The sequence below is a fragment of the Bison bison genome, unplaced genomic scaffold (assembly GCF_000754665.1).
Source record: "Bison bison bison isolate TAMUID 2011002044 unplaced genomic scaffold, Bison_UMD1.0 scf7180017864375, whole genome shotgun sequence".
Taxonomy (NCBI): domain Eukaryota; kingdom Metazoa; phylum Chordata; class Mammalia; order Artiodactyla; family Bovidae; genus Bison; species Bison bison.
In genome coordinates, this window is record NW_011494947.1 from 3,043,493 (window position 1) to 3,064,412 (window position 20,920).

At 51.2% G+C, this 20,920-nt stretch overlaps 1 protein-coding gene across 1 annotated transcript in view; it reads right to left on the reverse strand.

The window, feature by feature from the left end:
* HMCN2 (hemicentin 2) overlaps positions 1–20,920 on the reverse strand; it is a gene marked incomplete at its 5' end in the record, with an annotated part of 182,655 nt that overhangs the window by 141,509 nt on the left and 20,226 nt on the right. The window contains 7 exons of the mRNA XM_010856950.1: positions 940–1,203; positions 3,633–3,753; positions 4,871–4,977; positions 5,626–5,797; positions 14,968–15,090; positions 15,921–16,079; positions 17,696–17,766. Of these exons, the coding sequence (XP_010855252.1) occupies positions 940–1,203; positions 3,633–3,753; positions 4,871–4,977; positions 5,626–5,797; positions 14,968–15,090; positions 15,921–16,079; positions 17,696–17,766 (1,017 nt within the window). The remainder of the gene's footprint in view (positions 1–939; positions 1,204–3,632; positions 3,754–4,870; positions 4,978–5,625; positions 5,798–14,967; positions 15,091–15,920; positions 16,080–17,695; positions 17,767–20,920) is intronic.

Genomic DNA, 20,920 nt, shown 5'->3' on the forward strand with positions numbered 1-20,920 from the left:
GAAGGAGGCTCTAGGGGGAGGGGATACATGCATACATATAGCTGATTCCTGTTGTTGGACAGCAATTAAACTTCAATTTTAAAAAATGAAAAAAAAAGATGTTAATACAGGAGAAGGTAAATGAAGAAATTTATTACTATTATGGTAACCTTGGGCTTCTCTGGTGGCTCAGACAGTCAAGAATCTGCCTGCAATGCAGGAGACCAAGGTTGAATCCCTGGGCTGGAAAGAACCCCTGGAGAAGGGAATGGGAACCCACTCTGGTATTCTTGACTGGAGAATTCCATGGACAGAGGAGCCTGGTGGGCTACAGTCCATGGGGTCCCAAAGAGTTGGATACAACTGAGTGACTAACACTTCACACTTTACTTCTTCAAGATCATTTCAAAATAAAAGGTTTGAAAAGATAGATTTTTCAAGGAGTATGCAAGAGATTATAAAAAGAAACCCTTTAGACCAGGAGGGGGAATAAAAAGGAACTGATATAAGCATTTAATGAACAAATGCATGGCAAGTGCTTGGCCCAGGATTGTCCCATGAGACGTGCTCAGAATGGTGATTAGGTTAGTGTTACCATCATTATGATAATGATAGTAACTATGATTATGCAAGGGCATACTTATATTCACTAACCTGCCCACTGTTGTGTCTACAGTTTCTAGAACCATGACTGATACAAAATGAATGTTGAATGCACAGGTGGATGGATGGATGGATAGATGCATGGATGGATTTATGGATGCATAGATGACTTTGCAGTAAACCCTAGAGCTGAAAACTGCATCTGAAGCATCTCAGTATTCAGCATAATGTATTGCAGAGCCTGCAGTTTAATGAATAAACATTTCCTAATCTAATTGAATCAGGAAAGCCTTTCAGGGAGAAATGAGCCTCCAAGGGAGCCAGGGAGCTGGGGGGCGGTAGGAGTCAATTACTCACCTGGAATCACCCCACGGTAGGAAACTCCGGAGACACGGAGGAGAGGGTTTCCTTCATGGTCCTTGCCCTTCACCTTGAGGTAGAAACGCTCCTGGGGGCTGTGGAAGGGCGGCCCACCCCACAGCTGGTGGGTTGATCCGTTGGAGAGGGGCTGCGTGGGCAGAGTCAGGAGGGACCGCCCTGAGCTGTGTGAGAGCTCCACTGAGTCCAGGAGGCCCGGTACCCGCAGGCCCGTGGAGTTGATCACCAGGGAGATGGGCACGCCTACAGAGGAAAGGGCAGGGAAGGAGGTGCTGGCATCTGTGCTGGGCTCCACGAGGCTCCCCAAGCAGGGGCCCCACCCCAGAGCCATGGTTAGGGACCCAGCCTCTTGGTCCACCTTCACCCATTCCCTCACCTTCTCTTCCCTGGGCCAAGGAATGCTGGGTGGGGTGAGGAGAGAAGGGGGGTTGCTACTGTCCGTGGTCCTGAAACACCACTCTCCTCCAACCCATGGCTTCCCATGATTGTGTCACCTCTGCTGTGCAGACTGGGCGCTCACGGAGCAGAACTGAGAAAGGGCGCCCTCCTATCCCCCATTGACTCTGGTGTTGGCTGTCAGCTGACAGGCTCTGGGACAGGCCGAGGTGAGATGCAGACCCCAGTTTGGGAATGCTGACTCCTGGTGGGCTTTCCTGTGGTTTCCCTTCCCATCTCATTGGAAATGTACTTTCCACACTATCTCAGGAAAGCCAGAACTGGACTTGGGTTTCACAGTCTTTTAAGTTGATTTGGAAACTGTTAGGTCTCTCCCTTTTCAGATAGCTATTCTTTTTTTTTTTCTCTCTCTCTCTCTGATCATAAACTGGGAACCAGAAGACGTGGTAGACGTGATCCATGAAATGCCTTCCATCTTTTGGAAAAAAAAAAATCAAACAGTCTAGAAAGGGCATGTATAAATCTAGAAGTCCAGATTTCTTTGAAAAATCAAGTGTGTCAGTGCTGGGCTTCCTTCCCATGTTGCAACAACCAGCCAAAGGCATGTAGCAGCTGCTCCCATGGCCCAGGCCCCCACTGTTCAGTTCGCTGCAGCCTCCCCCACTCCCTGGTGCCCTGGGGTCAAGTGCCAATCATTATTTATCATTTGCGATTGCCCTGCTGTTTTTCTCACTTTAAAAAAATGTCTTGGATGGAGCCACATCTTTATCAAAAGCAGAAACCAAAGAAGGTCACATATGGCCTCCGTCACCCTCTCCACTGGGGACTGTCCCTGAGGACCACTCTGCTTTCAAACTCTCCCCCACCACCCCCATAGCACTTCACTTAGGATTTCTCATCTTTCTTGGCTTTAGAATAGGAGTTAAGTTTCTCTGCCTCCCTCCCACCTCCCTGCTATTGGCAAAGACAAACACAGAATGAATAAGCAACCCACTTTTCATTTTGAAGATATCACTGCGGGTCCTGGCAGGGAAACCCATAAGGGCTGACAAGAACGAAAAACTGAGGGCATACAGACTCAAAAGAAAGCTCTAAGGACCCAGCATGCACCATTTTGGGGGCACTATTCAGTGGTCCAGAGTTATCTTGACCTGGCCTTGTTCTTATTCAGTCCCTGGGTCCCACTCTTTAAGACCCCATGGACTGCAGTATGCCAGGCTTCCCTGTCCTTCACTGTCTCCCAGAGTTTGCTCAAACTCGTGTCTGTTGAGTCAGTGATGCCATCCACCCATCTCATCTTCTGTCACCCCCTCCTCCTCTTGCTCTCAATCTTTCCCAGCACCAGAGTCTTTTCCAATGAGTTGGTTCTTCACATTAGGTGGGCAAAGTATTGGAGCTTCAGCATCAGTCCTTCCAATGAATATTCAGGGTTGATTTCCTTTAGGATTGACTGGTTTGGCCTCCTTGTATCCAAGGGACTCTCAAGAGTCTTCTCCAGCATCACAATTTGAGAAAATAAATTCTTTGGTGATCAGCCTTTTTTATGGCCCAACTCGCACTTCCATACATGACTACTGAGAAAACCATATTTTTGACTATATGGACCTTTGTCAGCAAAGTTATGTCTCTGCTTTTTAACATGCTGTGGCCTAGTCCCTCCCATCTCTTTGTCCAGCTGATCCCAGCAAAACCCTCCAAATGGCCCCATGGCAAGAGACCATATTTCTGAGCCCTGATACTAGGAAAGATTGAAGGCAGGAGGAGAAGGCGGCGACAGAGGATGAGATGATTGGATGGCATCACTGACTCAATGGACATGAGTTTGAGAAAACTCCAGGACATAATGGGGGACAGGGAAGCCTGATGTGCTGTAGTTCATGGGGTTGCAAAGAGTTGGACACGACTTAGCCCCTGCACAACAACAGCCTGAAGTTCACTGGAAGAAGTGGGGCTCTAGACAGACAAATCTTGACAAAGAGAAAGGGAAAGGAGGGTTAGGGGAACAGCCTGAGCTTGTGGAGGCCTTGAAGGACAGGAAGGAAGTTCTAAAAGTAAACGGTCCCAGGGTCACCCTGGCTGGAACCCAAAGAGAAGGTGCTAGCCCTGGGTACAGTTCACTGTGATGTGAGAGAGAGGCTGGACCAACTCCTGCAAGCCTGCTCCATAGTCACAGGCTTATGGCTGCCCCCTGGAACTGCACCCTCCAACTTCCTAAAGGTAAGCCCCACCCCTGCAGAAGGTGGCCTTGTGTCGCCCCAGGGCCCAGAGCATCGTACCTTGTAGGGGCCACTCGATAGTGTGGTTGAGGTCCAGGGAGGGCTGAGTGGAGAAGCCAGCTCGGAAGTCAATGTTGCTGATGCCCGTGATCCTGACCGAATGGCGGCCGCTGCTGTAGATCTAGCCCGGGCCCAGGCTCACATCACCAGGGTGTCTGACCCCAGCCCCCCAGCTCCAGGTGGCAGGTGGCTGACCTGACCCGGCCTGGAGTCAGCAACTGGAATTCTCCCGCCTTTGCAGACTTGTGGGTAACTCACCCACTCCCTGGGGACCCAGCACGATGCTCCCCCCATGGAAGAGGAAGAGTCCGGCCATGGCACTGCCTGAGCTGGACTCTCTAAGCAGCCCTGTCATTCCCGCTCCCCACCCCCAACACCCGCAGGTCCCCCAACCCCTGCCTTGCCTTCCCTATTGGCATGAGAGCTCTCGGCCCAAAGATGCTCCGAACCTGAAGAACAGCAGTACCCGCGGCGCCCAGCACTGTGCCTGGCACCCAGTTGCTGTTGGTTTAGTCGCTCAGTCGTGTTTGACTTTTTGCAACCCCATGGACTGTAGCCCACTGGGCTCCTCTGTCCATAGCATTTCCCAGACAAGAATAGTGGAGTGGGGTGCCATTTCCTTCTCCAGGGGATCTTCCCCACCCAGGGGATGAACCTGCGTCTTCCAAGTCTCCTGCTTGGCAGGCAGGTTCCTAACCACTGAGCAACCAGGGAAGCCCAGCACCCAGTAGGGGCTCCATAACTGTTTGCTGATCAGCTAAAGCCATGTGCTTCAGAGACAGCAACCTGCCCCATCCCAGGGTGCTTGGCCAGGAGCCCTGCACCCAGTCCCAGGCCCCAGTCCCCGGCAGGTGAGAACAGACTCTGCTCCCGTGCCAGTCCTGTGCCTCTGAGCCCAAGGTCACCCTAGCTTCTTCTGTGCACTCTTCAAAGGACAGGATCCTGAACCGCGAGCCAACCCCGTCGCCCACCTCTGGACACCCGAGTGGTTTCTCCAAGTCCTTCTTTGAAGTTCCCTCACTAACCCAAAACCACTCCACTTCTCTCACTGGCACAAAGCACAATACTCCTCCTCTGATCTTGCCCCCCTGCTTCTACTGATATGCCCACATCACTGCCCACGCTCCAACCCACAGCTTCCCAGGGCTCCAGGCTTCCGAGCGCCCAGGCAAGAGGAAGATGATGTCTCAGCTTGGTGAAGCTGGTCTCCCCAACCCCAGGAAGCCAAGGCCTCCTACCTTGATGGACCACAGCCCGGAATGCTCAGGCTTAAAGGCCACGACCTTGGCAGAGTCAGGGATGCTGAGGAGCACATTGAGGCCGTCATCCCTCTGCAGGATCCTCCCTGTGGAAGCCCCAAGACCTGCTCAGCCCCCGACCCTTTTCTGGGGTTGACAGAGCCCCCCTCCCCATCCCCAGGAACCCACAGCCCTCCAACCCCAGCCTCGGGCTTCCTAGAGGAACTGACAATAGGCCTTTGGGGGTACCCAGGCCTCTCCTTCCTTGAGCTCTCCATCTTCATCCCTCCCCAGGTGCTGGCTGTAACCCTGGCCTCTGGACCAGAGTACTCAGGACATCCTTGGAGCACCGTGGCACCAGGCAGCTGGGTCCAAATCATATGGAGCCTGGATGACCCTGACAAATTACCCCACCTCCCAGAGCCCCCCCACCACTTCCCATCTCTACACTGTGCCACTAATTCTTGCCCCACCAACTCTCCAGGCCACTGAAGAGAGAACCTGGGGAAGATGCCACGTGAATCTGGCAGCCCCAGGGACGGTCATCATTTTAATTCCTCTCGCTGGGCTGCTAATGGCCCCGCTGCATCCTCACCCACTGTAGACACCCTCTCTGCCTTCCACTCAGCATCTCCCTTACCCTTGGTGCTCCTGGAGTTTTATATCCAAAATCTCCTGGCCTCCTCTCTGTCCCATCCTGGACTTTTATTTCAGTCTCAGGCCCAAGGAGGAGGCCAGCCCCGGGGTGCACGTACCCAGCGGGTCTCGGACTTCGATCTCGGGCCCTGGGCCACTCAGGGAGATGGTGACCTCCTTCAGGCTGGGGTCAAAGGGGATCTTCCACGTATGCTCGCCGCCCTCCTCGTGGTCCGTGGACAGCAGGTGCACCTTGGAGGCCTGGAGGGCTGACTCCACCCACTTCAGCACCTGGGGGGCAGGAGTGAGGGGCTGATGCCAGCAGGTGCCCATGATGCCTTGCTTGCGTCTGGCACACCGGAGGTGGGTCCCAGCAGGCTGCCAGCTGTGGGCAGCGTCTCGTCCCCTGGTGAGTTTTAGGCAGCATGCAGGCTTTCGAGGTCACTTGAGGCCGTCACAGTCCCCCCTGCCCTACACTGGACCTGATTCACACACCACTTCCCTCTTGGCCTGTGACACCTGAATGAAGGCATCCAGAGGACTCAGCTCAGATGGAAGGAGCAGAGGGCACCCCTCTGCTGGGATGAGGCCCCTCCTTCGTCACATGGCCAATTTCTATGACATCCATCGCTTCCTCCAGGAAGCCCTCCTGGTGCTTCCTACACACTGATGCACCCTGGAAGTCCGGGATCTCCCCCAGGGCAACGCGGTTCACCATTCCTGCCCAAGGGCCCTCAGCCCACAACCCCTACCAGGCACCATGCTCTCTAAGTAGGACCATGTCTTTAAGCGGACAGTCTACTCCTGACCCTTATCACAACACTGAGAAATCTAATATCCTTGGTTGTACAATTGCTTATTCTTACATTTGGGGAATTCCCTGGCAGTCCAGTGGTTAGGACTCCATGGTTTGACAGCTGAGGTCTGGGATTCCATCCCTGGTCAGGGAACTAAGATCCCACAATCCCTGTGTGTGGCACGGCCCAAAAAATTAAATTAAAATAAAAAACAATAAAAATCTTATGTTTTGGACAAGTCCCATTGAAAAATCAGGAGACATATAACTCTCCAGAACATCATACTCGTTAGGCACACATTTAGAGTATGATTTCAGGAGGTTCTCAAGTCCCCTCAAAGACCATCACCCTGCGTGCATGGACCCATGTTAACAGTCCTGGACCCAGTCTAAGATGGTCTCTGCCTGCCTGCTAAGTCGTTTCAGTTGTGTCGCACTCTTTGTGACCCTGTGGACTGAATCCCTCCAGGCTCCTCTGTCCATGGGATTCCCCAGGCAAGAATACTGGAGTGGGTTGCCACGTCCTCCTCCAGGGGATCTTCCTGACCCAGGGATCCGACCTGCGTCTCTTATGTCTCTTGCCTCTGCAGGTGGGTTCTTTACCACTAGTACCACCTGGAAGCCCAAGATGGTCTCTACTAAGCACAAAATTATCTTGTTTCTCCAAGACTTACCACAGTCTCTAAGTCCCTGTGTTCTCTGGTTCACCCGTTCAACCTGACCCAAGATCATATGCTCCTGACGCCCCCATGCTTGCTGGGCTGAACCCCCATCCCATGCCCCACTGGGCAGCTCCCCCCACCAAAACGCTCTTCTCTTTGCAGAAATTCCTGCCCCTTCCTTAGCAACCAACTCCTGGTTAGTTTCACACCCGTCACCTCTCTTGGCCTGGGAGCCCCATGTGAGCAGACACCCTCTGTCATGTCCCAGGCTCAGGAGCTGTGAAGGATAAGGGGTTCAGGGCATCTGCTCTCTGTGTGTGATGCAGCAGGGCACTCACCTTTTGAACAGGGTCCTTAAGCTCGCCTCACAAAGGCTCAACTCCACCCGCCCCCTACCCCAGCTCACACCGCCTCTTTAGCAATAGCTGAGCCACCCAGGTTCCAGTAAGAAAACCAAAAAAGAGGGAAATGGGAACCTCTCCAGTTTTGAAGCACCTCTTTTCAAGCCAAGCTATGTCAAGAAGCATCTTGTGCAACCCTAAAACAGAATCAAAATGAAACATGAACTGACTGTACAACAAATTGATACCATAACCCCAGTATGAGGGAAAGGATTAGCTCCAAATAAATCAGAAACCGAGGGATTTCACTGTACTTTCTCGGTGAGGGGCATCCTGAGGACAAAAAAGGAAAGTGCAAAGAAACCTTTACTTAGTAGTTAGCAGTTGGCAGAGGAGAAGGCAATGGCACCCTACTCCAGCACTCTTGCCTGGAAAATCCCATGGACAGAGGAGCTTGGTGGGCCGCAGTCCATGGGGTCGCTAAGAGTCGGACACGACTGAGCGACTTCACTTTCACTTTTCACTTTAATGCATTGGAGAAGGAAATGGCAACCCACTCCAGTGTTCTTGCCTGGAGAATCCCAGGGATGGGGGAGCCTGGTGGGCTGCCGTCTATGGGGTCACACAGAGTCGGACACGACTGAAGCGACTTAGCAGCAGCAGCAGCAGCAGCAGTTGGCAGAACTAGTTGTATTGTGATTGTGAAATTGTTTTATGTCTCCTGTGAAGAGGAACTAAAGAGCATATTGATGAAGGTGAAAGAGGAGAGTGAAAAACCTGGCTTAAAACTCAGTGTTCAAAAAACAAAGATCATGGAATCCAGTCCCATTACTTCATGGCAAATAGAAGGGGAAAAAGCGGAAGCAGTGACATTTCATTTTCTTGGGCTCCAAAATCACTGTGGATGGTGACTGCAGCCATGAAATTAAAAGACGCTTGCTCCTTGGAAGGGAAGCTATGACAAACCTAGACAGCATATTCAAAAGCAGAGATGTTACTTTGCCAACAAATGTCCGTATAGTCAAAGCTATGGTTTTCTCAGTAGTCAGGTATGGATGTGAGAGTTGGACCATAAAGAAAGCTGAATGCTGAAGAACTGATGCTTTTGAATTGTGGTGCTGGAGAAGACTCTTGAGAGTCCCTTGGACTACAAGGAGATCAAACCAGTCAATCCTAAAGGAAATCAACCATGAATATTTATTGGAAGGACTGATTCTAAAGCTGAAGCTGTAATATTTTGGTCACCTGATGCAAAGAGCCAACTCACTGGAAAAGGCCCTGATGCTGGGAAAGACTGAGGGCAGGATGAGAAGGGGGTGACAGAGGATAAGATGGTTGGATGGCATCACCAACTCAATAGACATAAATTTGAGCAAACTCCAGGAGACAGTGAAGGACAGGGAAGGAAGCCTGGCGTGCTGCAGTCCATTGGGGTCACAAAGAGTCAGGTATGACTTAGCAACTGGACAACAACAATAACAATCAGAACTAGCCATATTGTGGTTGTGAAACCATTTTATGTCTCTTGTAGGATAAAGCAAGGAAGGAAATCTCAACCAAGATTTTTCTCTTACGGCCAAGAGACAGCTGCATGGATTTTCTTTAAATATAAATTTATTCCAAGTGAATTCAGAACCCAGTGGTTTCTAACTACTGTTTTCCACCAGAGTTCCTTGGAGAAATGGCTGATTTCGGGTCTGGGGCAGGCAATATACAAAGAAAGCCTAGGACTACTGGTAATTTCATAAAGCAAAGAAGGTCTCAAAGACTAATGGGGACAGAGAATTCCCTGGTGGTCCAGTGGTTAGGGCTCTGAGTTTTCACAGCCGAGAACACAGGTTCAATCCCTGGTCGGGGATCTAAGATCCTGCAAGCTATGTGGCAAGGCAAAAAAATAAGACTAATGGAGACATATCAGAAGGATATAGGAATTTGGGAGACTTTGAGCCTCCAAAAGAATAACAACATAATCAATTAAACCACACTGAATTATACAATCAAAGGTTAGTCACTCAGTCCTATCTGACCCTTTGTCACCCTGTGGACTATAGCCTGCCAGGCTCCTCTGTCCATGGAATTTTCCAGGCAAGAATACTGGTGTGGATAGCCATTCCCTTTTCCAGGGGATCTTCCCAACCCAGGGACCAAGCCCGGGTCTCCTGCGTTGCAGGCTTATTCTTTACCATCTGAGCCACTGGGGAAGCACCACGTAATCTAGATGCCACAAAAATACTCAAAAAATAAAATCAAAATTCAAAACAATAAAACGTCATTTGCCACCAATAAAAGCAAATTCTTAATTAAAGAGAAAGAAGTGTGATCCCTATTTTTTTAGTAGGAACCATGACTTCAGAGAAACCAAATCACCCCTTTGGAGAAGCAAAAGCTCTTCTTCATGGGAGAACGCCCATTAACAAATGTGGAAGGAATGATGCAATTAGGAAATCATCATTTTGCAACCTCCTAATTAAATAATTGTTTCAGGCAAGCATCTTCAGTGAATGCTAAAACCATGAGATGAAAAGCTCCTGGGGAATTAGAGCCCTAGAGTGACCCCACTGACCCCTTGGGTCAGAAAGGAAAAAACAAAGGCTTGCAATGCAGAGAGCTGGCTGTTACCACTTTAACCAACCAAACTGGTCATCAGTAATGGGGACAATCAGACATCATTTTCCTCCTGGTGTGATGTAATAGAAAACACACACAGAGCACCAAGGAAGACATACTCCTGCCACAAAGGTCAGCCTCCATCTGATTAGTCATTTAAAGCTAACTTCCAGGCTCGGACGGTAAAGAATCTGTCTGGAGTGCAGGAGACCCGGGTTCAATTCCTGGGTTAGGAAGATCTGGAGGAGAGAATGGCAAACCACTCCAGTATTCTTGCCTGGAGAATTCCATGGACAGAGGAGCCTGATGGGCTACAGTTCATGGGGTCGCAGAGAGTCGGATATGACTGAGTGACTAACACTTTCACTTCCAGTTTAGAGAGAGTAAAGGAACAAGTGGAGGAGAAACGAACAACTTAGTGACACCATAAGGAAACAATCAGACGAATCCAGAACACAGGACATTGTGTCATCAACGCCTGTCCAACAAGTCAGTGGCATGAAAAAAGGATGGATCCCCTCCAGATTTAAGGAAACTTAACAGACATAACAACCTCATAAAACGCACAGCCCTTGATTAAAACCTGATTTAACAGCTTGAGGACAAATAGAGAAATTTGAATATGGACTTGGCATCAGATGATACTTGCAAAGTACTGTTCGTTATATTAGGTGATACTATGGGTTATGCTGGAGTCTATTTTTTTAATTCCACACTGAATTATTTATGGATAAGGCGTCATGATTCAACAAAAAGTATAGAAAGAGAGAGACGTAGCAGCTGGAGCAAAAATGTGAATTGCTAAATCTAGATAGTACCTTTTTTTTTTTTTTACTTTTCAATATCTTTGACACTTCTCATAAAAAAATTTTAAGTAAAAATCGTCTAAAAGGAACGAGTATATCTTTACAAGTATGACTTTAAACTGTACCTGAGCAACCATAGTGCTATCCTGTCGCTTGTCAGCTCTAATCAACTGGAAGTGACTTCTTGGAATGCCATTTGGAGAAATGAGAAGCCACATTCAGATTCAATTAGAAAAAGGCCTGTAATTGATTAGCAATGTTTGCCATGGATATGGAATTAGAAAGTGGTGTCTGGCATGCTACATATTGGTCATCCTTGCCCTAAATCATAGTCCTTCAGCTCTGCCTACCACATGCTCTTCCATGGAAGAGAAAGGGAACAGAAGGGAATTGGAAGAATTGCTCGAGATTTGGAAAATGACTACATTTTGATGAGACCGAGCTGAAACACATGTGCCTGGATTTTATAGCTAGATTTCAGTCATCACGGGACAAGAATCCTGTGTTCTGAAACTTTTCTGTTTTTATATTTGGAGCTACTTCATTCTTCTGTTTTTGCCTGACTTTCTAAATAATGTTTCTCTTAAAAATATCCCACCTGTTTGGGTTAAGAAATGAGGACAAGGTTATTCGTCCATGCGGGGGTGGACGGGACATAGCAGCCAAGGCTAGAAAGGCGGACAGAAGCTGGCCAAGTGAGGCAGCTCCCCCACAGCAAAGCAACAGCTCTGTGACCGCTGTCCCCTTCCCCCGGGGCCGGGCCTTGTCAGGGGTCAGGAGGAAATCATGACCGAGCAAAGCTGGCAGGAGGTGGTGGCAGCGCCATTTGGCAATTACCCAGACGCGTCCCACACTCGCTACTGTGTTGCAACTGTCATGACAAGCTCTTTCTAGGATGTTTTGATGGAGAGAAGATGCCCAAGAGTTCAGGCTACTGAACCACGCAATGGAGAGAGGGCTGAGGTGGGCCAGAAGGCCAGCGACCCCATCAGGAGGCGGCCCACCCACAAGGGCTGCCCTGTAACACATCGCTGCTCCGGAGCTGGGGGTGCAGACCCTCTGGCCCACAGCAAGGCCAGGCGTCCGCAGGCCCAGGCCTGGGGGCAAAGCCTGCTGGACCTGGCAGTGGCTCCGGGGCTCAGAGAGGAATCTAGGGACGCTCCTGAGCAGAGAGGCTTCATCAAGCAGGCTTAATGTTTATTTGCAAAGGTAATGACTTCCAGATGTCAGCAGGACCAGGGGGCCTGGGAGCCAGCAATGTGCTGGGGCTTGTCTCTCTGTCTCTGATGGGGAAGGAATGAGAGAATCTGGCGCTGCTACCCCAGCCAGATGGTTGCTGCTCAGCCCTTTACGGCAGATAAATCACCACCACCCCCCCCCAACCAAGGCTCCCCCTGGACATCTGACAGCCAGAGAGGCTGAGGAAGCTGGGGCAGTGAGGCAGGGGCCAACGGGGGGGGGTCACTGAATGGACCTCAAGAGCCAAGGATCAGAAAATTGAGGGCCTCTGCCAACTGGACATCACGGGGCACTGTCCCCAGGCTCTACTTTCCTGAGAATCTTATCTCAAGAGAGCTCTTAATCTTGAGAGGGGCTCCCTGGACCCCTGGGAGTGAGTATTCTGCACTCGCTATCGAAGCACGGGGCTGGAGATCCCGTGGCCATCACTAGCTCTCACTCAGGGCTCCCTCCCAAGTGTGGGTCTTCCTCCCACCCTTGCCACCATCTCTCCAGGCAAGGGCCCTCATGACCCAACTGTGAACATGAGGAAACGGAGGCCCAGAGAGGTTAAGTGCCATGCTCAAGGTCACGCAGCAGACAAGTGGCAGAGCTAGGGTGGGGTCTGAAGCCAGATGTGACCCGGGGAAGGATCCAGGACAGGGTCACCTTCAGGACCTGTGTCTCCTCACCTGTTAATTCCACCTTCCCCCCTTCCCACTGTCTGAGGGATCAGTTCACCTTTCCCCTGGTTAATGCCCACCCCCACTGGCCATCGAAGGATGGCCAAAGCTCCAAAAGACACCTGCCAGGGGGGAAAGGATCTTCACCTTCCTCTCGTCACTCCAGAATCTCAAAGGCAGAGGAAGTTAAATGCCTGAAAGCGTGAGATCTAAGCTTGATGGATGATCTCTCGGCGCCCCACACCTAAAGCTGCCCTGGCATGAAGTGGGTGCTCAATAAACAAAGAGACGAGTGAGTGCAAAATGTGCCACTCCTGGCACACTGGACATGCTCTGAAAAGGTCAAAGGACAAACAGGCAGGGTGTGGGCACTGTGGCAGCTTCTAGCCAAGCAAAGGTACCGTTCCCTCTCTCCTGGGGGTGGAGGTTGGTGGTGACCATTGCCAAATGTCTGGGGACATCTGGAAGGGGCCAGGTACAAGGCAAGAAGCTGACAAATGATGGCGCTCTTTCCAGGGAGGGGAGGGACCCAGGCCCCTACCCAGGGGCAACCAGTCCTGGCCATTGGAGATCCCAGTACATCAGACATGTGCTGCCCAGCCAGGCTCCCACAGCAGAAGGCTGGCACCAAGGCCAGGAGCCAGGGGCTCGCCCCAGGTTCCATGCCCTGAGTGAGAGACTTGGAGAGTTCAGCCCCACACCTGAGCAAGCCGTCCTCCACCAACTCATCTGCTGCCTGGAGTCTGACTTGCCACTGGCAGGAACCCAGTTCCCGAGCAACTGCCCAGATAAGATGCACCCCCAAAACAAGGACCAAGCCATCACTCCACTCTGAAACGCTTCCCACCTTCACTTGGGCGGCTTGGTGCCAGAGCAGACTGACATGCCAAAAGAAATAAATCCTGGCGTGTCGCAAAGAACCATAAACGCCATCTGTCAACAGGGAGCGAAGGCGCTAACCTAAACACGGCCCTGGAGACGTAAATACACGACACACGCACTGGCTGGAAGCCACGCCGCGGCAGCCTCAGAGACGCTGTTCCTCCCATTCTCCTCTTCCTCCAGCCCGAGGGACCCCACGTCATCGACTCACCAGGTGTCTGTGTCCATCCACTGACCAAGCACCTGCTCCATGCTGGAGGCTGCGCCAGGTGCTGGGGACACAGTCGTAAATGGGACCTTAAGGGCCCTGCCCTCGGGGATCTCACAGCCTAACGGCATTAAATAATCCCACAGTTGTAAAATTATGATTCTATAAAGCCCCCCAGGGAGCTTTAAGGGGGTATGAAAGGAGAATTAATCTTGACAAAAATCGAGGAAGGCGTGATTCCGCTCAGACTGGAAAGATGAGGAGCCTGGGGAGGAGGAGCTGGAAAAACAAGCTGCACGAGCGAAGGCCCTGAGGTAGAAAAGACACAGGGCGTTGAAAGAGCAGAGAGGCAGCAGCAGGCAAGGGGGAGAATGAAGGCGGTGGGCTGGGAGAGGCAGAACTCAGACCAGCATCGGGACCCTCCCTGGGGGATAACGGGGAGGGACCTATTGGTCTGATTTGTCTTAGAGGATCTGGTGGGATGTAGGAGCTGGCTCACACAGGCTCAAGATGGCAGATTGCAAGCATCACTTCCCATACTCTATGGCTTTAGGACAGCAGCTTGAAACCAGCCCAAGTAGGAGCATTTACCCCAGAGAAATGAGCATTCTTGTTCCTTCCAGAGAGAGATGGTCATGAAACATTTACCAGCATGCCACTGGAAGGATGCCTCTAGCTCCTAGGGAGGAATGGACGTGCGGGGCAGCGGGAGAGATGGGAGAGATATGAGCAACTGATGGAGCCTGGAAGGGAGGAGGGGCACCTGCTCCAAGACCGAGACCAGAACACAAACACCTGGTCAGCTGGGCCATCGGCGGCCCTGCATGTCGGGCCGCAGCGTCAAGCAAGCCCCTCCCTGCCAAGTCCCCAAGCATGGCTTGCTGTCCCAGCAACACTGCCTGAATCTGACGACCCTGGTGATCCTCCAGCTACCCCTGGGCTCCTCGACTCTGGGGAGAAGCTCCCCTTAACATCCCTACTCTGCCGAACTTTGCTAGATCCATCCTGCCAGCCTGGACTTGCTGGGGATCCCGAGTTTAAAACCCAGGCTATTCCTTCAGGCCCCAGGCTTTTTTACTGGCAAAACTAAGGAACCTGCAGCACCTACTTTGGGGGTGATTGAGAGGGTTCTACAAGAAGGTGTCAAAAAGCCCTGAGCACCAGGCCTCCTGCTGTGAGGCGAGCACTCAGCACTGGTCCTAGAAGCCAGCCGATGGGCAGAGCCACCCAGGGATGCAGCATGTCAGGGCAGACTCACCTCGGTCACCTGCTGCTTGTCCAGGTGGAACACCTGCCCGGAGCTGGTGGCGGCGATCTCCTCGTAGACCAGGTAGCCAGGGTGGGTGCGGTCACCACAGTCCCCCGTCAGCACAAAGACCACCTAGAAGACAGACGGGCAGCCTGGCTCACGGCATCCTCAGCCCCTTCAGGTATGAATGGAGTGGGGAGGGGGAGGCCAGACCAGGAGGGAGTGACCCGGAGGAAGCCCTGTCATCTCTCTGGGCTCGGGTGATACACCTGTGAAATGGGAATGATGAGAGTTCCCGCCCCGTGGGGGTCAGGACCGATGCAGGTCACGTGTCTGTCACAGGGCCAGGAAAACAGTAGAAGCCATTATGAAATCTACAAGGGAAGGAGTGAAATTGACTCTGCTCCAAGTGGCCCCCGGACGCCGCAGAGCTAGAAGAACCGTGGAGAACCCACATTTCTTCTAGATGAGAAGACAGAGGAGTTCTCCCGTCCAGAGAGGAGTCCCAGCTCTTGAGGTCTTCCCCAGGGATTCCTCCCTGCAACCCCCACTCCCTCACACCGCCTCCCCCACCACTCGCTGTGACAGCCAGGAGCCAAAGCCCCAACGCATCTTCCAGACCCTGAGACAATGGGTGAAGAATGACATGACGGGGAGCAGAGGAGACGCCAGGAGGAAGATGGATTGCCCAGCCTCCGACGGGGCGTGAAGAGAGAGGAGGAGTGGTGTGGTCTGTATCAAAAGCGGGCCCCCCCAGGGAGGCGTGGGCCTGGAGGGCGAGGCCAGAGCCTGAGAACACACTTGGACTTCGCAGCCCAGCTCCACCAGTGGGCTGGCCGGCGCAGCTGGCGGGCACTGGAACCCAAGCTGTGCAGGAGAAGCCCCAGTTCCGCTCTCCCGGCGGGGGCTTGGGGCTGCCCTTGGAGACCCCAGCAGCCCCCGAGCCCCTGCCGGTAGCTCACCTGTGGCTGTTTAAGCTGCAGGAGCCTCAGCACCTCGTCCTTCTTGTGGTAGTCCTTGGCGCGGGCGTCCGAGAAGACGTAGATGAAGGAGCCGGGGTTGGCCACCTCCACGGCAGCCTTGATGGCCCCCAAGCTCATCTCTGGGCAGTCCCCGCCTCCCTGCAGGACAGGGCAGGTCAGCAGCTGCTGCCCACCTCCTCCATGGGGCCCACCCTGGGACGTGGGAGGGGGCATCCCCTTCAGTGGCTTCTGTCCTGCCTGTCCAGGGGTCAGGCCTGGCCCGAGCCACTCGCTTCCCTGAGACACACCTGCGCCATCTATCTTTCATTCATTCACTCATTCATTCCTTCATTCACTCACTCATGCCCAAGGGACATGGTCCCTCCCTCCCATGGAGTCTGGCTGGGAGGCAGACTTTACATTAATAAACATGACACAGTTATTTAATTACCATGGTGATGAGTGCTACAAGTTGGGGGAGAAGGATGGAGCCACAGAAGCATCTAACAGGTACGCCAAAGAAGGCATGAGTGAGCCAAGGTTTGGAGGCCAGAGGGGTAGAGGGGTCTCCAGGGAAGGAGAGGGGAGGGGTGGGCAGAGGAGAACATTCAAAGCCGCCTTGTCAAGCCTTCTCTTTAACCTGCCCTGGTGCATGCCTGCATGCTCAGTCACTCAGTCATGTCCAACTCTTTGCAACTCCATGGACTGTAACCCGCCAGGCTTCTCTGTCCATGGGATTTCCCAGGCAAGAATACTGGATTGGATTGCCATTTCCTTCTCCAAGGGATCTTCCTGACCCAGGGATCAGACCCAGGGATTGAACCCAAGTCTCTTAATTGATGGGTTCTTTATCACTGAGCCGAGAAGTGATATCACTTGGAAAAGCAAACACACCTTGGAGTCAATCTCAAAAAAGCACACGGCCCTCCCTCCCCGCTCACCAGCCAGGGGCTTTCTGCCTCCCCGGGTTTGCACACCCAGCACCAGAATCAGGATGTGCACAGGGTGACCTCAGTAAATGCTTCTCCCCTTGGTTCACTCATTCATTCTGTGTGCTAGGCCCTGGGGGACTTGGCAGTGAGCTAGACACATTAGAGAACACCCTGCGTTCAGGAAGCTGGCAGGGTTGAGAGAGGCTGAACCAGGGTGTTCAGTGTGGCCAAAAAACCCAGGTGGCATGGGATGTCTGACCCCGTCTTGGGCTGGGTTTGGGGGGATCTGAATTGACCTCTCTTGCACCTTTCCTGGGGCTTCCCAGGCAGTGCTAGTGGTAAAGAACTCACCTGCCAATGCAGGAGACATAAGAGACACAGGTTCGATCCCTGGGTCTGGAAGATGCCCTGGAGGAGGGCATGGCAACCCACTCCAGTATTCTTGCCTGGAGAATCCCATGGACAGGGGAGCCTGGTGGGCTACAGTCCATGGGGTCACAAAGAGTAGGACACAACTGAGTGACTTAGCATGCAAACATCTTCCCTTAGCTGTCACATACCTCCTCCCTCCACCCCTGCATCCACGCAGTCAACAATAAGACCTACTATGTGCCAGGCACAGGGACTCCTGTAGGTACTTGGTTCACTGAATAAAGGAAGAAACCCCAGGCAGTACGGAATCTCCAGGACCTCCAAGCTGAGGGGGAGCCCCAGGCAGAGTTGGGTGGCAGGTCATTATAGGAAGCACCATCTTGGCCCCGAAGTGTGGCAATAACCTGGGCCTCTGGCATGGACTGGGATGAAGGGCACAGGGGGCCAGCAGCCAGGGGCGGGGCAGCCCACCTGCACGTAGAGTTCTCTCAGCTCCCTCTGAAACACCGCTGGGTCCGATGTGAGGGTCACTGGGCCAATATCTGTAGGGAAGACAGAGAGGACCAGATGGGCTTGACCCCCAGATGCACAACCTCCGTGGACTGGGCAGGAACTGAGAGGAACCGAGGCCTGGACCTCAGAGATCCCCACAGAGTGGGGAGGGGTGAGGGAGCAGCTGCCAGGATCAGATCTGGAAGAAAATATTCGCAAATGAAGCAATTGACAAGGGCTTCATCTCTGAAACACACACATAGTTCTTGCAGCTTAACATCAAAAAAGCAAACAACCCAATCAAAAAGTAGGCAGAAGACCTAGACAGACATCTCTCTAAAGAAGACGTAGGGATGGCTAAGAGGGTCAACAGGAAAAGATGCTCAACATCACTAATTATTAGAGAAATGCAAACCAAAATGACAGTGAGGTACCACCTCACATTGGTCAGGTTGGCCATCAACAAAAAATCTACAAATCTACAAACAAAATCTACAACAACAAAAAAAAGACAACCAATGGTGGAGGGGGCATGGAGGAAAGGGAACACTCCTACACTGTTGATGGGAATGTAAAGTGATACAGCCACTATGGAGAACAGTCTGGGTGTTTCTAAAAAACTGAAAGTAGGACTAACACATGACCCAGCAATCCCACTCCTGGGCAAACCCTTGGAAAAAAATAGAATTCCAAAAGATACATGCACCCCAGTGTTTATTGCAACACTATTTACAGAAGCCAGGACATGGAAGCAAGCTAAACGTCCATCAACAGAGGAATGGATAAAGAAGATGTGGTGCATATATATAATGGAATATCAGCCATAAAAAGAAATGAAATTGTGCCATTTGCAGAGACAGATTCCCTGGTGGCTCAGCAGTAAAGAATCCGCCTGCAATGCTGGAGACACGGGGAGACTCGGGTTCAGTCCCTGGGTTGGGAAGATCCCCGGGAGAAGGAAATGGCAACCCACTCCAGTATTCTTGCCAGGAGAATCCCATGGACAGAAGAGCCTGGTGGGCTACATCATATAGGGTTACAAAGAGTCAGACACAATTGAAGTGACTTAGCAGTCATGCAGGCAGAAACCAACATGACATTTTAAAACAACTATACTCTGATTAAAAATTAAAAAAAAAAAGAATTGGACTCAAATATTCATAACAGCTGTATTCACAATAGCCCAGCACTGGAGACAAGCCAGCTGTCCATCAACTGGTGAATGAATAAACAAACTGCGGTACATTCATGTAATCAAATACCACTCAGCCAGAAAACAGAACAAGCTACCAATACAGGCAACCAGATGGATGAGTCTCACAGATACAGTACTGCACGAAAGAAGACAGCCACAGGAGAGTGCCTACTATATGGTTTCATTTATAGAAAGCTCTGGAACTGGCAGAATTAATCAAAGCTGAAATAAGCCAGATCAGGGCTTGTCTAGGGGATAGGGAGATCAAAAGAACTGTCGGGGAAGGCAGAAGTGTTCTATATTGTGATGGGAATGTGGGTTTCCCGGTTGTCAAAAGTGTAAAGCAAAGATTTGCAGTACTACAATGGTTGTAAATTTTACCTCATTAAAAAAAAAAGAACCATAAAAAGTGACCGTTGTGGAGGGGTGGAGTGGAGTGGGGAAGGAGCTGCAGAGGAAACAAGAATGGCTGGTTTTCAGGGTATTTGGTGATGCTGGGGGATGGGGATATATCCATGTGTGTGTGCTTCATCGTGGCAGACTCTTTGTGGCCCCACGGACTGTAACCCTCCAGGCTCCTCAGTCCATGGAATTTTCCAGGCAAGAATACTAGAGTGGGTTGCCATTTTCTTTTCCAGGGGATCTTCCCAACCCAGGGATCGAGCCCACATCTCCTGTGTCTCCTGCACTGAAGGTGGGTTCTTTACCACTGAGCCACATGAGATACAGGGATTCATTACACTATTCTGCTTACTTTGTATATACTTGAAATTTTCCCTAATAAAGTCTTTTATTAAAGAGAAGTCGCTGAAAGCCACAGCTAACATGAGACAAGGCGACCAGTGCACAGAGAACAGAGACAGAATTCCAACTCAGCATGTGGACATGTGCATAGTGGGGGGTTTGCAAGGTGATCTGGACATCTGATTTCTTTAGGAAATAGTTCGTCTGAGTTCTTGGTGAATTCTAGTAACGGGCTACTTTTAGCTCAAGAATTCTAAATACCAGTCACTCCTGTACTTGGCAACTCGTCAACCGGCCTTAGTTCTTAGAAAATGAAGCACATGGAATCATCCGGTATTCATCCACAATTATCAAGGAAGAGTCTGGACACCAGCTTTTCTTCTGCAACCACAAGTCTGATCTCTGTATCTGGGAGTCTGTTGCTGTTTCATAGATATATGTTCATTTGTGTTGTATTTTAGATTCCACATGTAAGTGATTTCACATGGTATTTGTCTGACTTTCTTCACTTAGTATGATAATCTCTTAGGTCCGTCCATGTTGCTGCAAATGACATGACTTCATTCTTTTTATGGCTGGGTAAATATATATATATATATATATTATTTGGCTGCATATATATATATTTATACCACACTTCTGCCCCATGGCCCCTGCCTCTCTGCTGTATATTTACTCACCATGTCCAACACCTCCTTCTGCGCCTGCTCTGGTCTTTACCAAGTCTTCTCCTCCGCCTCCCCCCTTCTGAACTCTGCAGTGACTAATTCAGCCAAAACCTTGGCCTTTGACCTCAGACGGGCTTCTCTGCTAGCTCAGCGGGTAATAAAATCGCCTGCAATGCAGGAGACCCCGGTTCGATTCATGGGTTGGGAAGATCCCCTGGAGAAGGGATAAGCTATCCACTCCAGTATTCTTGGGCTTCCCTTGTGGCTCAGCTGGTAAAGAATCTGCCTGCAATTTGGGAGACCGGGTTCCATCCCTGGGTTGGGAAGATTCCCCTGGAGAAGGGAAAGCCTACCCACTCCAGTGTTCTGGGCCTAGAGAATTCCATGGACTGTACAGCCCAGGGGGTCGCAAAGTCAGACATGACTGAGCGACTTTCACTTGACCTCAGACAGATCTGATTGGAATTTTGGCTCCACCCTTCTCCTACCATAGTGCTTCTCAGAGCTTACTACATAGTTCCAAGCCTCAGTTTCCCCATCTGTAAAACGAGGTGTTTCTCCTCGCTGAGAACCATGATTGTGAGAATCCAGTGAAGC